The sequence below is a fragment of the Toxotes jaculatrix genome, chromosome 22 (genome assembly GCF_017976425.1).
Source record: "Toxotes jaculatrix isolate fToxJac2 chromosome 22, fToxJac2.pri, whole genome shotgun sequence".
NCBI lineage: Eukaryota > Metazoa > Chordata > Actinopteri > Toxotidae > Toxotes > Toxotes jaculatrix.
This window is the reverse complement of record NC_054415.1, coordinates 10,671,402-10,688,958: the sequence shown is the minus strand read 5'-3', so window position 1 is coordinate 10,688,958 and position 17,557 is coordinate 10,671,402. Positions and strand designations below refer to the sequence as shown.

At 41.2% G+C, this 17,557-nt stretch overlaps 2 protein-coding genes across 2 annotated transcripts in view; both read left to right on the top strand.

The window, feature by feature from the left end:
- Positions 1-4: 4 nt before the first annotated feature.
- tmem209 (transmembrane protein 209) lies at positions 5-6,544 on the top strand. Its single transcript, XM_041029707.1, has 15 exons — positions 5-40; positions 396-556; positions 696-754; positions 1,076-1,207; positions 1,335-1,564; positions 1,771-1,975; positions 2,158-2,333; positions 2,453-2,524; positions 2,692-2,788; positions 3,064-3,189; positions 3,597-3,694; positions 4,109-4,223; positions 4,392-4,489; positions 5,120-5,193; positions 5,410-6,544. Exons 2-15 carry the CDS (start codon positions 417-419, stop codon positions 5,462-5,464), a joined length of 1,677 nt encoding a protein of 558 aa, XP_040885641.1. The 5' UTR covers positions 5-40; positions 396-416; the 3' UTR covers positions 5,465-6,544.
- A 575-nt stretch (positions 6,545-7,119) lies between these two features.
- Positions 7,120-17,557, top strand: part of ahcyl2b (adenosylhomocysteinase like 2b) — a 35,169-nt gene continuing 24,731 nt past the window's right edge. The window contains exon 1 of the mRNA XM_041030173.1: positions 7,120-7,507. Coding sequence (XP_040886107.1) covers positions 7,172-7,507 — 336 coding nt within the window. The 5' untranslated portion in view covers positions 7,120-7,171. The remainder of the gene's footprint in view (positions 7,508-17,557) is intronic.

Sequence of the window (17,557 nt, the reverse complement as noted above, 5' to 3'; positions counted from 1 at the left end):
CAAATTATGCAGCGCCGCGGATGTCATTCACTTCAGCGTGGTAGGAATTATCTATATTTCGCATGCCTTCTGTCTGCACTTTGCCTTTGTCCTCCTTATGATAAAATATTGTTTGTTATATAGACTGAAAGACAATTTAAACGGAAACATGCGTTCTCTGCAAATTCTGCACTGTTTTATTTGTTAGCTAGCTAATTTTAGCTAACTGTTTAGCTAGAAGCTTAGCTATCCGTGCTATACCGGGCAAGTGCAGTTGTCATGCCACAGTTTTATTTCACATTGAGCTCAAGAATAGTTACTTTTTCTGTAAAACGCAGCATATGTTAGCGGTAATGTTTGAATTGGTCTTCAGTGTAACGTTTTGTCTCAGTGTTTTTCTCTCCTCTTTGTCTCAGCCTGAACAGTTTGATAAAATCATGTTGACCCCACCGAAGGAGGGGATGCCCAGTATGATAGACAGCGCGCTGCGGATGAGGAGAGAGGAGCAGGCTCGGCAGGTGGTCCTCGCCTGGGCTGTGCTCAACGTTTCCCTAGCTGGCATGATTTACACTGAAATGTAAGTCGTTCCAAGTTCAGTTATCTCCCTCTTGCAAACACAAGCATTTGTAATGTAGCACTGATACACAGTCTTTTCCTCTCCTTTTCCAGTGCATTGTGTGATGATATCTGTGTGTCTTTCTCCTTACTTCTGTTAGGTCAGGGAAATTGCTGAGCCGCTACTATAACATAACCTACTGGCCTATCTGGTACATCGGTGAGGTCCCACTACTCTCTCATTTATTCTAAGGGTGTCTTCTGTTGTTGTAAAGTCATAAAATGTTTTAAAGCAAAAAGTTGTAACAGCACAAAAGCATGATTAACTATAAAGAGAATATTCTTATTTAGTCAGACCAAAAATTACTTTGTGATTCATCTTAATGTAAGCAGTAGAGCTGTTCTAATATCACATGCCAGGGGTATTAAAATGAAAGTTTTTAGTTAATGACACTAACAGACACACAAGTATAAAACGATCGTTTATGCTAATTGTGTCCTCTGTGCGTCCTCTGTTTTTTATGTCTGTTCTCGGTCACAGAACTGGTGCTAGCATCCCTCTTTAGCCTCAATGCTCTGTTTGACTTCTGGAAATATTTCAAATACACCATGGCTCCATCCACCATTGCTGTATCCCCTGAACAGCATCTCCTCTTAGGGCTGAGGAACACAAGTGAGGCTCTGCTATTTCCTTTTTTTTTTGCCTGCAGACTTTACATTTTTCACTCTTTTTGTTTAAGGATTTTTACGTGTATCGAAATATACTTATTAAAGATGGTTGTTTTCGTCTGTCCTTGCAGGTATTCATGCCTCTCCACCCCAGAAGCCAGAAAAAAAGGAGACCCCAGCTCCAGCCCAGTCATCTCCCCTTCAGGGCCAGAGCGTGCTGAGTTTCAGCCCCTCTCGTCCAGCCACCACCAGCCCCAAGTTCTCCCCCAGCTGTGTACCTGGATACAGCCCTCCTCTCAGCAACCCATCCACCCCAAACAGTGCAGGGGGGCCCTTTTCCCCCTCAGTGGCCTTTGGAAAGGTATGTTCAGCAGAGCAGGGATATAGAGTTCGGGAATATCTTCAGCTAATTTTTATAACTTCATGTTGTGTGAAGGCACCTTTCCAATGAGAGGGGAAATGTCTCATGCAAGTCCAGTTGCCTTTGTATATAGCATTTGGAAATACCATGACCTGGATGACTGAGAGTCTTCACAGACACTTCATATTGTGTTATTCCTGTCACAGGTGTTGAACTACAGTCCTTCCCCTGGTTCCTCTCCCTACCCCAGCAGCATTGGGCCAGCAGAAGGCTCCAGCTTGAGGGCTCGATACCGCACTTCACCCTCAGTCTTTAACTCCCCAGGAAGCAAGGAGGACTACATGGAAGATCTGAAAAGCCTGGAAAGGTTCCTCCGCACAGAGGAAGAGAGGAGTCACCGCAGCCAACTAGGTACATTACATCAGTGTTGTATCTCCACTGCGAGCAACTGACTTTGACTACCAGTGCCAGTCTATTCTTTAAGGTGATTTTGTAATCATGATCTCAATCTGAGTTAATTTTCCCTCATGTGGATGTATAGCGTAATGGAAAGAGACCTTTCAGATAAAGTGATTAACTGATTGCCATTGTAGGGAGTCCAGAGTCGGTGTCTCCGAGCCACAGTCCAACATTTTGGAATTACAACCGCTCAGTGGGGGATTACGCTCAGAGTCTGAGGAAATTCCTGTACCAGCCAGCCTGCCGCTCTCAGGCTCCTTCAGCCCACAAGGACGAGACAGACCTGGGCTCCAAACAGGCTGCAGAGGAGGTCTGTAGATTAGCATTTTAGGGTGTCTTGTTATGCACTAATAAAAAAATGTTGTTGTATGCCGGTGTCAGAATGCATTGTATGATTACCATGAAATTATATCTTTTTCTGTTATGTAGGTGTGGGCCAGAATCACAACCAGTCGTGCTGTAGTGGACCGCATCGATAGCTGGACAGCCAAGCTAAGGAATGTGAGTGTTCAGACATATTTACAGAATTACATATCGAAGAAAGTTTGTTTATGAAAATGTTTAAAATGGTTTTAATTCAATTTTTAATTTTTGTCACAAAACTTTCAAAATACATAAAATACCACATAAATTTGATTTGACTTAGGAAATATTTGCTTTTTTGGCAGTGGATAAGTGACACCATCTTGGTCCCCCTGGTCAAGGAAATAGACTCTGTCAACTGTCAGCTCAGGAGGATGGGCTGCCCTGAGCTCCAGATAGGAGGTAAACCATCTGCAGAGAATATGAATCATGTCAAATCTACTATCTCAAACAGTGGCAGTACTAGGGTTGTAGTAGTTTTTCATATTTTCTCAGACATTCAACTTAGTATGTTTACCAGGTACTTTGCATAGCAACAAGCAGCTTGTTTAAGAAACTAAGCCACATTTCTATTTGAAGGGAAAAAAACAGTTCTTTCTGAATTTGCAGTAATCATTACTGCACTATTTTTCTTGTCACTTTGGAGTGTTGCTAGTTTTCCCCCTTTCCTCCACCAGAGGCCAGCATAAACAGCCTAAAGCAGGCAGCAGTGATGAAAGCCTCATCCATCCCCACCATGAACTCTATTGTCCAGTATCTGGATATCACACCCAACCAGGAATATCTAGTGGACCGCATAAAGGGTAGGTTCACCTACAGAGACCTCTTATGGGTGTCGATGTATGCCTGAAGTTACTGCTACTCTAATGTGATGGCATGTTTTCAGGTATGGAAGTGTGTGTGAGCATGAGAAGAAAAATCAATATAGTCTATTTGGACAGTTGCATATTTTTCCATTCTTCAGTTTCTGTACTTTAGCACAGTCGATTCAAAAATAAAAAACTATATTAAAGAGCAAAGTCTCAGATTTCTTTTCATCAGCTTTACATCAGTGTAGAAAGAACTGTGCATGAAATATAGGCCTTTTAACACAAAGTGACCAAATTGCAAGGATTCAGACATTTTAAAACAATGTGTGTAGCTGCCCAAATACTTACGGTCTAGACTGTATATGTGTCTTTCATATGTTTTCTGTGTTGTGTCGTGTCAGAGCTGGCTCACAGCGGCTGCATGAGCTCCTTCCGCTGGAACAGGGGTGGTGATCTGAAGAACAGGAAGTGGGACACAGACCTCCCTACTGATTGCGCTGTGAGTCTACACACAGAAACACACACAGAGCTAGTTGTGCAACCAGCTACCATGTTCAAATCCTTAGTTACTAAGCAGCTAATGTTAATGTATCACGTGTCGTTTTTCCTGTCCACAAAAGGACAAGGACCTGGGCTAAAACAGATGCTAATACAAGTATCAGTTAGGAAACAGGCTCTATAGGTTGGGATTAGTCAACATAATGGCTCTTTTCACTTCGTAAATGGATGCAAATGATTCTATTTAGAGACTGTTTTAACACATATACACTATGAAACTGACCATGGTCTTCTTTGTTCCATTAACAGTCTGGGTGTCTTTCCTCATCAGTTTGGGATCATCGGCTAAATACCTAATACTGCCTAATACCTTTGGCACTTATAGTCTGGTCACCATTTTTGTCTATCCCCTTAGATCCTCATGCATGTGTTTTGCACATACTTGGACTCAAGGCTGCCCCCACACCCAAAGTACCCAGATGGGAAGACTTTCACTTCACAGCATTTCAGCCACACCCCAGACAAACCTGGTAAGTACACACACACTGGCAGGCCAAACAGGAAGAAAGAATAATAAAAGGTTTGTGATTTCCACTGTGTGCTTCCCAGGTTTGAAACATTGCATCTACTTTCTTTGTATTATACTCCACTTCTTCATGATGTTTCAGTTCTTGTGTCCTTTTTGTACTATTTCATAGATGTAACCAAAGAGAACCTTTTCTGCATCCACCAAAGCAGCACCACTCCCCCTCACTACCAGCTCATCTACCAGGGGCACATCTACAGTCTACCCAAGGTGACAGCCAGAACACCCAGTGTTCTCATTCCTTTTCAAAAATAATTTCTTGTAATAGCTTGTACTTTTATTTAGCCCTCACCGGCTTAAAATTAAATCATTTTCTTATTTTGGACCATCTAAGTTGTGCTATTTATACGTCTGTGAATCTAAATCAAACATAAGATTAAATCATCTTCATTAAAAATAACAGGAAAGCATTGTAACTCAGTGAAGACATGAAATTCTGCATCAGTGTTTGTGTACATTACTGTGGAGTACAGCTTTTTCCAACAACACACAAAACATCTGACAAATAAATCTGTTATGGGCTTCTATAAACTTGTCATTATTTGTGCACAGATAATATCTTTTGGTTAAGATGCAGGACTTTTGTGATTTTGGCCAAAGATAAAGCTGAACTATAACTCATTTTTTCTAAAATAATTTGTTTGTTGTCTGTTAAATTGTTAGCTTGATTGTCTCTCTCCATTACAAGTTCAGGTTCAGCTATCTTCACATACAGTATATAACTGCTATATAGTGAGCAAATGCTGGGTTTTGGAACAGAAATCTCATTCACAAACAGTTCAGGATGTCTTGCTCTACAGCACCTGCAATGACATGAACCTACTTTGATTTCTATTACAGGGCAGGAACAACCTGTTCCACACCATCCTCATGTTTCTCTATGTCATTAAGACCAAGGAGTCAGGGATGCTGGGGTGAGTACATCCAGTACTGAAATCCTGTAAAAGGCCAGCTAGCCCAAAATAATCTTTGACACAAGTGTATGCCTTTAAAGTGAGTTATGAAATATTGATTCATTTTCAACAAAAGGTCATACATGAAAGTGCAGATTACATTTTGATTGAAAATGATTGGTTTGACCTTGCTTGCCTTCTGTGGGATAGTTAAATTGCTTTTCATATTTTCTTCAGGAGAGTAAATCTTGGCCTCTCTGGTGTGAACATCCTGTGGATATTTGAAGACTGATGTGTTTCAATTTACAAGCAACAAAAAGCTTCTCCTCGTTGCTTTCTACACTGGTTGGATTATCTCCTCAGCTTAAGGACTGCTCTTTAAGGGGCATATGGGAAGAACAGCACTTCACTTTGAAATTCACATTAAATGCACATTTTTGGACATTTTCACCGTTTTAGACTACAAATTGGCAGCATGCTGGTTTTTCTTTGATATTTTAAGAACACAATTCTGGTACACCACAGTGTACTTACGTTGCAGAGGTGTATTTTTAACATTGTTTGGGTTTCTGATTTTTGTATTTTGACAATGTACCAGCATGGCAGCCTTGTAAATAATATACCTCACAATTGGTGGGTGACAAAGGGCTCAGACCCATTCAGCTTGAATGTAAATACAGTATGTATGGACTTGACACATTTCTTTAGCATCAACAACCTTTTGCAGCTAGTATGCTGGTGTTATTTTTCTTCTTTTTTTCCTGTTCTGTTGTAGAATGAATGTCTGCATTAATAGGGATGCTCCTGGCATGTGCTTGAATTGACCTGCAAAAAATGGATCTGTGCAAAACGCAGCAATACTCACATCACAGAAGTATTGAAGTATTCTGTAGTTGCTAACTTTTCCATATTACTAGGCTACAGTGCCACACATAATTATGTACTGTGTTAATTCGTTTCATGTGTGATAGAGAACAAATGAAAAAAAAAGCCTTTCAAATCACCAAAGTCTTCTTTCTGAATATGTCTTCAACTAAAGAGCTCTGAATGCCATTTATCCTGACTTGTTGTACCAGCCATTCATTAAATTTCAAACTTTCTACATGTTTGCTTGTTTTCAATAATACTATTTTATAAATGTCACCTGAGACTTAAAAATAAAATTGATATTAAAAAAAATAGTACAGCTTGTACATTTTCCTCCACCTAATTGTACTTGGTATTCTGTGACTGTCCACTTGGTGGCAATGTAGTTCGTTTTTTTTTAACAACTTGACCTTACTGTTGGTCCCATTTTCTCTAATGACATACTGCACATCCACTGCATGAGAACTGTATTGTGATGCAGTGTCTTGTGCAGCCACGTCCAGTGAATGACTTGAGGCTGGAGAACAATACTGACTGACAATTTCAAGTATTATTAAAATAATTTTAAGTCAACATAGCAGTGTGCCCTTCATAAAGTGCAATACTATAAGTGATTTAAGTGCATCCTGCTGCTGTGTTTATTTTTTCATGTGTGAGATTGAGAATTAAGGATGTAGTGACAACAATCCCCTTGACTGGTCTGAAAAGACCATGCAGAAACTGGAAACGTGACTGCTCCATGAGCAGACAGCATTATCTGGCATTAAATAGCGTTTGTTTTGTAGTTTAGTGTTGTCCTTTTTAATTACAAACTCCGTGTCCCAGAATACATTTCACAGCTCAACTTTGCGTGCTGGGCAATGTAGGCTTAGTTACAAGTTCTTGGACTGCTTTTCAGCTAGATGAAATGTATATGTGAGTGGTTTCATTGTTTTCCCCCATACAGATAAATATTGTTAAAATGTCAGTCGTGTGCTGATCAGTAGTTTTGAAGGTGGCGTACGGGGGGAGGGTTTGAGGTACTTAGAGGAACTACGGGCACCACAATGCATTTCGGTCACCATAGCTCCTCCGCTCACATCCGCTCGAGTCGCTATCTGTGTTGGAAAAAGGACTTTGTGAAACTGCAGCGATGTCAGTCCAGGTTGTGGCAGCGAAAATGGCAGAGGTCGAACTCAAAGACGTCCCCACCGGCAAAGACTTACCGGCTGAATCTCCGATGACACCGACGTCGGAGGGCAAGAGCCTCGGCAGGAACGACCCGCACGAGGCCGGTTCCTCTGCCGCTGCGTCCCCTACAGCGGAGCCCTCCGCGAAAGCCGGGGACGGCAGCCTGGGCTTGCTCACTCCGAACCCCGCGAAGATGCCGCAGGCGTCGGCTATGAAGCGGACGGACCCGCAGCAGAACGGCGGTGAGGCTTTTGTCAACCGTGACGGTACCGTTGCCGAGGCTCCGCGGATGAAAAAGGTGAACGAGACAACATTTTTCTCCTTAACTACTCTGTCCTCGCCGTTATTGGACCACCACTAAGCACCTCGCCGCAATGAAAGCCCTGTGGAAAAGCTGGCATTGTGTGACGATGCTAACAGGCTAGCTGGTCCCAGAGCTGATTCAGCTGTCAGTTAACGCTTTAAATAATGGTCTTAGGTGCTAATAGCACTTTACAGGGTGTAATAAGGGCCAAACACCCTTTTTAAAAGGTGTACTCATTTCATTTAGGCTGACATAGCTATATTTTCAGGACTTGAACTCGGTAACGTTTTCTAGATACGAGTATCCAACGGTTGTCACAAGTTTTTGTTGAGACTGTGTTAAAGAGGGAAGACTTTGCTATTACCTTTAAAAAAAAAAAAAAGCATAGCTCACACTGTTTTGTTGGTTTGTGATGTTTGACATACTAGGATCTTGCACAACAAAATAATGTTATAAATTTTATACACAAAATCCAAAACATGTTGCTGTTAACTTTAGCGCAGTCACACACTTAAATGAAAACAAGTTACTCTCTGAAGCTAACTTTCTTTAATGTTGACAAATTTTTAAAAAAAAAAGCACAATTAAGCTACTTCGAGTTTTTGGGACACGTGGTGCCTTATTGCAGCACGGTGCTTGTAAATGATATATGTGTGGTTTTCTCATAAAGAGCTTACAAATCTCTCTGCAAACCTTTTAGGTAGCGAAATGACTGATATACACTAAGTTAATCGAGCAGAAATGTTATTATTGCTGGTGCGTGTGCTTAGTTGACATCCTGTTTTGTCTCATAGCATCTGCAAGGTAGAACCTCAGGTTAGTAAAGATTTTCATAGTTCACTGCTTAAAATACACACGTTGGTAAATTTAGTCTGACTGAAGCAGTACCACCCGAGGTGTGATCTAACTCAGACATAACACTAGTCAATAATCCGTGACCCTGGAGAAGTCCCATCACCTAGTTTTCTCAAGCCTGATTTAGCCTTTAGAGCACCAGGGATTGAAACTTCAGTGAAGGGAGTTCCTGCCCTTGTGGCTTAATTCAGAGGTCACACTGACTTAGCATTCTTTTTCTTGGAGAGTAAGGATCCCCAAACTGCCTCGCTGCGGTTCTGCTCCAGATGTATCTTATCTTTCTGTGTCTGGCAAAGTCTTGATTAAGAAAGAAGTGGAAATTAAGGTCAATGTTCAAGGGAAGAGAAGTTTTTGATAAGGATTTCTTTGAGGAGGCTGCCAGCTTTATTCCTCTGATCCAAGTTATTAACAGTTGACAATGATTCATAGCCTGTGGCCACTGTAGTGCACTTTATCAGTAGCGGTCAGATTCAGGAATTGATTTTTGATATGTGTATGGCAAGTCTGATTCATTGCCCTCTTCCGGGCACATGCTCTTACTAAACTAAATTCTGAAAGTTTTAGTTTTAAGATTGGTTCAGTTGTGTGTATGTCAGTTTGTGCTCTGCCTTTGACATCATTGCACAATACTAGTTTAGTGTGTTTTTGCTACAAACCATTGAGATGGAAAACCAAAAGGTAGGGGGGTTGTCACTTAGAAAAGGGTGAAACTTAGGGACAGAACAAGTTGGATGAGATACTCAACACCCGCTTCCACTATTACGCCCAGATAATGATCCTATGCCGTTAGACAACCCCTAAGTAAACTGCAGTAGAGGACCCAGAGGGCAACAGCTGGATAGTACAGTGTCAGAATGGACTGCGCAACGACTACAGCACAGAGCAGATGGCTTTATGTACCTCAGACTGTCACAGCAAGCAGGCGTATGGAAGTTAACCAGCAGCTGGAAGCACTGGGTCCACAGGGTGAACCACTTTTGGGGGGCAGCCTAAAGCCGGATCTACCAGAGAGCAACAGCCACATCTGGATTATCGAGGAGACCAAGTTTGCATACAGGACCATGGTACAGAGAGTTAATTTCCAAATTTCTTTTGTTTGTTTCATTTAGTAAAAATATCACAACCAGAAGTTTTCCATTTAGTATCTCATAAAATAAATACAATAGTCTCTCAGAAGTGTAATATGGACAAAATATTGTTGTAAATTGTTGCTTTATGTAGCAATAATGTTGTTTTAGAATCTGTATATGGGACCCAGTGTAGTCACTCTGTTTATATATATTTTAATTTAAAGAGATCATAGTAATATAAAAAGACCACAACAGACCAGTAAGCCTGACTAATGGATGATAGATACTCTAAATACATTGGGCTTCCATTATATTAATGTAAATAATGTAAATACTCTGTTGTCACTGCATTTGTGTGATCAACCACTTTAGTGTGTATCCACTGAGTTAGAAGGTTGCTTGCAGACTATTTATAGATCACAGGGCAAAGTGGGTCTTATGGGACACTGCATCATAGATGTACGACCACAGCCTGGCCGTGAGCACCTACTGAATTCTGCTTAGGGTAAGCGAAGCAGTGGGGCTGATGATGCAAGCACTGTATGCAGGCAACAGTGTCGACTGACTGAGTGACTGGATGACTGGCAAGCTTTTAATCCATGCCTTTATCGTGTCGCCACATGAGGGGATTAAAAGGCCAGCTCTCTGTTGGTGGGCCCAGATGTAAGCTTTTTGAGTCAATGATGGGTTTCATTGTAACCTGCCTGGTTTGGCACGCATATCTCCGGCTTCTGAGAAGTCCAGGGTGATACCACCAGTTGGGAGGGAATGAAACTAGCAAAGACCTCTGCAAACACCAGGCCTGTTTGCTAGCATGGTAATTGTTCATGGTTATTGGCTAGCGCTGTGACAAGTCCTGTTTTAGTCACATACTGGATCAGTAGGGTCACCTGCCTGATGGCCAATACTGATGCCTTATCTGAAGCAGATGATTAACCTGTTGGGCACATTGGCCAAACACAAGGTGTTTCACCTTGTAAGCCATCACGGTACTTAACTTAACTTAAGCAATTCTCCACTGAACTTTGACATCTGGCAACGACCCAACTTCCTAACAGGTTTTAGGAATGCATGCACAGTAATATTTTTGAATGACTCCAGAGGACGGTGTGTTAGTAGGATCACCCCTCTCCGATGTAATGTTATGTCACCCACTAAGCTGGTATTCCTGGTAGTGCTCACTGGTTAACAGGCTTACACTGACCCATACACTGAAGAGAACCCTGTGGAAGAAGAAGTTCTATATTAGAAAAGACTAAAATCTGTCTGCACTTTAAAAATGTTGTTAGGTCATACAGACTGTACTGTGAGTCTCTAGTTTGTCCTGTCTGATGGGACACATTGCAACTGCTCTGTTTTGAGCTATTTTGCTCTGTAAAAGTAATTTAGCCTTTATTCTAGCCCACTGAAATCCTCCGTGCTGACCTGTTATATAGTGATGTCAGTGAAAGCAGGCAGGCTAATACTACCTGTTGACCCCATTAGAAGTATAAGACATTGCTGCACCGTGGCCTGTCAGCATTGTCATCTTCATGCAAGGTCATTGAGCATCTTTATCTGCCTTGACTGTCCTTGGCTACAACACAGAACGTGTCACTTTCTTTCCCCTACGCCCTCTCATGTGTGAGTCACCTCAACGATTGAGCCGGTCTGCGTATGTATCTGTCAGTGCTCCCCCCGGGGATCTTATCTTCTCTCATCACCCAAGTGAGTGTTGTCATAGCCTAATCCTACTTTTATCTTTAGGAAATGGATTTTGAGAATACCTTTTTTTATGTTATGCCCATAACTCACCTGAGTGAAATAAGACTCTCTGCACATAAACTTTGTTCTTGTAGTGATGGCACCACAGTTGGATCAGATGTGTCAGAGCCGAGATTAACCAAAGATTTGCTCTTGAACATTGCAGCTATGAGGATGTAATCAGGGTATGTTTGTAAAAAGTTTACATCAATATATCGTAGTTTATGAAAAGCTCAGCCTCCCCTGTCCACACCACAATCTGTACATTTTAGAGACAAGTTTTTAGAGTTGCAAAATGCCACCTTAATGCTGATGGAGGGAATAGAAATAGACTGCATTAAACAAACACATCTGGACTCACAGCGAGTATGCTGGCATTTGCCAGCTGCGCTGTATTCAGCAGCAGCATAAAAACACACCATGATGGTTTTTTGTTTTCAGTTTACTGCTTGTCTTCACCACATTAGACAAGTAGAGAATGTCTTTTAAGACATGCAAGCACTTTCACACATCCTTTTGCTATGTGTGTTGACGGGGGGAATGTGGCACCATGGTGTGAGTTTTGAGAAATGCCCTGAGAAGGAGAGAGGGAGAGAAAGGGGGCATTGGTTACAAATCCAGTTGGCACTCTGTCTTACACTTCTGTTTAGATTAATGTTGAATCAAAAGAAGTATGTGGAGATCACAGAGGGTTTTCATGAAAGCATTGCAACTGCCATTCCATGTACCCATTTTGCACTTGCTTAAACTAGGAGTTTTCCCACTATTATTTCCCCTCTCTGAATAATGTGTTTTTGATGGAAAAGACTGGTTAAAGCATATGATTTGAAGACTTACTACAGGCGACAGAGAAGAAATGCATGTACACACCACACATATTTGAACATGGTGTGCTCAGCTTGACTAGAGAAAATGTTAAAGGGTCTCAAAAGCAAGCATAGTATTGACCTGACCCACTTAAACTTTTCCTCTTCAAATATAATACTGCTATGATTTAAATATATCATTTATCTTTGAAGTGAGTTTATGTAAGACATGGTTTTTCATTATAGCCTGGCCTGTCGTTCGCAGTAGCCCCAACATAAATTACAGAGTTTCTATCATACTGATATCTTTGAACATGGCCAGCATGAAGAGGGCTTTTCCTTTTTAAGACTAACATCCATATTGTTTTGGAAACACAGTGACAGGAGCTCGTCTGAAAGCCCTGGCCAGCTCTCTGCAGCACTGTATTAGATTAAACGCTGTTGTGCTGATTCTTGTGCTGACAAGAGCTTTCACTGGTTATTGACTCATCGCGGAGGACAGAAAGTAAGTTTGACCATTGTCAGAGGTCACTGGGGAAGAGATCAGATCATGGAGTGAGAAGAGCACAACAGAGATGTGGGAAGAGAGGCTGACGGCTAGTCTTAATAAACAGGTGGGAGAGTGCAGGCCTGGTCACAGAGACTGTCTGAGAAAGAGAAAATGCAATCATGAGGCTTTGAGGAGAACCTCAGCCAGGCCTGCAGATGATGCATGTGAAAGTAACTTTGCACGTATGGTTTGGGCCATAATGAGATATGTTTTACAATTTAGCCTGAGAGCACATACCATGGATGTTTATGATTAATCAATTATCATTTAGTCTCTGGTAAACAAAAAAAAATAAAAATAGATCAATCAGAAATACAGTGAAACAGCAATCAGCAAAGTTGGCATGGCAACAGTTTCCAGACACCAGTTCCAGGGATCATTAGCAGATACCTGTGCTGTGCTGACCTGTGAGCAGTCATGCATTATGCAGAACCTCACCTTGTCAGATGATGGAATTAAAAAAAAAAAGCTGTAAATTTACATCCCTGTTGCACACATTAAATACCATAGGTACTGGATTACATGCTGCATGGGAGGCATAATATATAGGGAGAAAATTTTTCACCCACAAGATGGGGTGTGCATCAGTTACATTCTGTACTTGCCATTTACCTCTTGGTATATGTGCTGTCCATAGTTTTTAGCAATCTTTTTTTGCTGTCAGTGTTATTGTGAAATAAATGTACAGGAACAGAGCCGTGTGTCTGGATGACTATGAAACTCTACCAGGCAGCAGAATGAGAAATGTGTCTCAAAATAAATGCTTATAGGAACCCAGTGGTGCTGTTGTGTAATATGGCATGTCTTAGCTGCCTCTGCCACCCATGGAAGAGGGTGTATATTTGGCCAGCTTTGCCCTCAGTGCACTTAACTGGGGTTTATCGCTCTTTTTAATGACCTATGAGTAAAACCCTGATTTATCTGATCTTTCTTTGGTGTTCTAACTCCACTCTTCCTTAAATTACCATGCCACAACACTTTTATTTTTGTTTCATCCCCTGCTCTTGATCCTGCTGGCCCTGTTTATCGAGTCATGTCCACTCAACAACCCTTCTTTAAGTTGATCAGCAGACTTTTTAAAATAAATCAGAACTGAGCAATTATTCTTGTCTACGTGAGCAACAAGCCACGGCGTGACACCACTTCCTCTGTTATTTTCATTGTTTTGTTCTTGTGCCTGTGTCTGGCTTTGTCAGTCTCATTGTGTTCCTGCACGGTGCAAGCTCTGTCTGCCCTCTCGCAGCGTAAATCTCCACACCACACAGCAAAAGCCTGTGTGAAATCACACCTCCCTAACCATACTCATCCGTTCCACAGAGGCCTCCTCAGAAAACGGACGGTTGGTACTTTACACCAGTTTGAATTTCTCTCACCCCCAGGTTGCCAGATAGTGATCTCTTCATCACTGTCCAGACAGGATGTTCTAGCAGCTACGTTGCTGTAGGGCTGTGTGGTTGAATTGATAAAGTGAAAATCACAATTTTTTAACTTAAGATTTGGGATCACAATTTTCCCTTAATCTCACAATTTATCTAACACAATATTTATTGCAGTCACTCTTGTGAGAATACCTGAAGATGTTTCCTACACAGTATCAACAAAAACTGAATATGATCAGCTGCATAGTTGTGGATCCACAGTTGTTGTATTGGATTGTATGAGACTGTGGTAGAACCTCATTTGTGTTTTTTTATTGAGCTATTAGATTCACTTAATTCCTTCTATATGCAGCTATACACCTATTTTTAAACATATATAACTAAAGAAATAAAAACATTCAAACGATCTCCTTGTTTGTCAAAGGAGGCTGTTTTATTGTGTAATTCAGTAAAGTTAGCTACCAGTACTATGAGCTACATCTGCACTGTCAGTACTGGTGTATGTGCACACACTCACATGTATGGCTGATGTAAGCTGGAGTATCACTGAGTGTGTTTTTTGCTGTGACCTGGCTGAGATGTGAAGTCGAGTCAATGTCATGGGAAACTATTCTATTAACTTTAATTAATGCTATTGAAATAAACCCATATTCAAATGTTAAAGCAATTTCATAAATGTCAGTGAAATGTGTCTGTTGGCCAGTCGCTCTTGTAGTGATCATAGCAGACCTTTTGTGACATTTCCAAACAATAGTTAATTAGGGTTACCTTGACATTAAGGATGTATAGCTGTCATCTGTGGTATTAAAAACATGCAAAACAACTGTACTTGACCTTCCAGCTTCTGTTGACAATTTCTGTCAGCTTCTGTCATTAAACTACCTGTTTGCTTTTTTTTTTTTTTTTTCAGATTAAGTTGACACCCATTCAGTTTCAGGGGTGTTGCCCGACTTTCCACTGCTAGTGAATACTGAGTGCACTGGCTTTTGCACTCCAAGTTCAGTTTTCACACTGAGTGTACTGGAGTCCTAACACTTATCCCAAGGCAGACAATCAAGTAAGCTTTGCCCTGGTTTCTAGCATGTGGCTCTTGGCTTCTAGTATTTGATTTCTCTGATGTGGTTGTTCTGTTTTTAGGCTGGTATCGGTGTGTGTGTGTGTGTGTGTGTGTTTCACTGCTCCTGAGCTTACCACCCACACATATCTGGATCTGTGGCTCCCCAGTTGAAACTCATTTCCTGCCTCATCATTGCAGCGTGCTATCACTGAGCATGTACAGCTCATTGGGTTACACATCTTTCCATCAAAAGCTGTTTTACAAGCCACAGGTTCTTGGAACAGTGAATGAAGGGGAAAGGAGAGTGCTCACTTTTCCTGGAACCTGTCTGTTCACAAGAAACCAACATAGTGTGAAATTTTAAACCCCTTGGTTTAGTTACAATTGAACAAGTGAGTGAACAGCAGCCAGTTGATGTGTGTGTATGTGCCCACTAGCCTGAGGATCAGTAGACAGCAGCGGACACTAACACTGAACTCGCTATGCAGCATGACAAGGAATGTAGCTCTATACTCGAGCACTACGTGCGTACAAAGGACTGACATTGTGTTCAAAAAGTGCTGCCTCACAAAAGGGCTCTCACAAAGCCTGAAATGAACCCCCACATACCCATCTGTCTGCCCTGCTTCCTATTAGTCCGACCAAACCACCAACCCCTGGCAGGCAGAGACCATAGCAGCTGAGACACCTTAGGACTTGATGCATATTGTGAGCCCTAAAACCAAAATGATTAGCTGGAAAGGGGCTAAAAGACTCTGTAGAGGTGAGGAGAACTACACAGTTGGATGATGATTCTCTGTGGGTACATCACTACAAGCGACAAATTTCAGATTACACAAAGTTATTTGATTCATTGTAAATATAAAGATATTGATTAGAGCAGATTTAACCATGGGGCATTGTTTATTTTCTTTTATTTCTTTATTTCCCTAGCATTTAGTGATCTAAAGCTTTTGTCGAGGATTTAAAAAAAATCCAAATCCAGCCTAATAACTAATGAAGAATTGCTTCACACTCCTAATTAAACATAGATCATTGACCCCCATAATGGGCTTATTCAAAAATAGACCTGCACCACCCCCGTCTCTGCGCCTTTGATGTAATTATACCTTCCCCACAGGGAGAGATGGCTATTTTTGGCAATTCAAGAGCAGGGAAGAAAAAAAAACACAAACATGCAGTTCCAGAGATGGGCCACTTAATTTCTGAGAGATTTGTTGCTGTTAAATCATTAGATTTTTCTGGTTTTGCTTTCATGCTTGTGGGAGGATTCATGGTTTCATTTAACTTAATGACAGACATTAACAATCCATTTGTTTTTCAATCTAGTGAAAGGATTTATTGTCTCCAGCGCTGGAGTTTGACGAAAAAGTGACTAATGGTGAAAAGCATGTCTTGATTGAGATGGATGGTTGCATGGTTAAATAGATGAGTGGATGGAGATGGATGGATAGATATGGATATGAATACAGATCATACAGCTTTGCTGTTTAATTTGCGTGAAAGCTATAGTATTGTTGATCCATCTCTGGATCAGATATCATCTACTGTATGCCACAGATTGTTTTCTCTTAGATTAGAGAGCCATATAGAGTAGCAAACAATGGATCTTTAAACAATCTAATCAATAGGAATGCCAATCACTTTGCTGCCAGAGTGAATGGAGGTTATTTGACCACAGTCATTAGATGGGATCACTAAGCCTTGGGGCTCTAAACTGTGCCCTAGTTTGGTCTACATGGGCTACAACACCCTGTTACACAACTGAAGTGTGTTTGAGAGAGAAATAAACGCTAAAGTTAGACTAGTTTAGAAGAATATAATGATCAGAAGGATTTTTCAGAAGGAAAACCATATACCTGTAGCTAAGCTGTCTTAATAAAATTCTGAAATCTAAAAATGAAAATATTCAGATAATCAGTTAATCAAAATTGTTTTCTCCGAAGCCCAGTGAAAGCTTTAACTTGTCCTTCGAAGGACATGTGAGGCCTGCAGTCTTGGCGCTCTTCCTCCGTTAAGTGGCAGATAAGAAGGGAAAGGCATGTGAAAGAGATAGAAAAACATTAGAGAAAGACCTGAGTGTGGTGGCTGTTCTGCTCTCCTCGCTCTCTGTTAAGGAGTAGGTAGGGTTTAATCTGTCACTAAGCCCCATCATTCATTGCCTGTTCTCCTCCAGTATCAGTGTCCCTGGCTTTTACAATGACTATCGGACCATATCAGAAGGACAGAGATTGTTCCAGTGGGAAATGCTCACATTAGATGGCCCTGCATACTTTCCATAGTTTTATAGAAGAACTGCAGTCACTCAGAGCTGCAGACTTTTGCAGTCAAGTACCAATATTAATTGAAAATTCCAGTTTTTGTGATTGTGATTTTCACCTACAGTTCTTTGACACGTCAAGAAAAACAAATCTTTGATATAGCACTGACGGTGCTTATTTTTGAGCCAGAGCTAATTAATCCACTATTTGTTGCAGCTAATCTCAACAAGTACTCAGTGGCTTTTCCTGAAATCTTCCTGTTCAGACATTCTTGACCCCCAGAGGGTGAATCCTGATGACTTGGGCGATCCCCTGTCTTTTCC

What these genes read in the sequence shown, in the direction of transcription:
- tmem209 (XM_041029707.1), top strand. Translation starts at nt 417, where the DNA reads ATGTTGACCCCACCGAAGGAGGGGATGCCCAGTATGATAGACAGCGCG. An exon ending in TCTAGTGGACCGCATAAAGG is followed by an intron (nt 3,190 to 3,596) that starts GTAGGTTCACCT and finishes GTGTCGTGTCAG; the next exon opens with AGCTGGCTCACAGCGGCTGC. An exon ending in ACATCTACAGTCTACCCAAG is followed by an intron (nt 4,490 to 5,119) that starts GTGACAGCCAGA and finishes TTTCTATTACAG; the next exon opens with GGCAGGAACAACCTGTTCCA.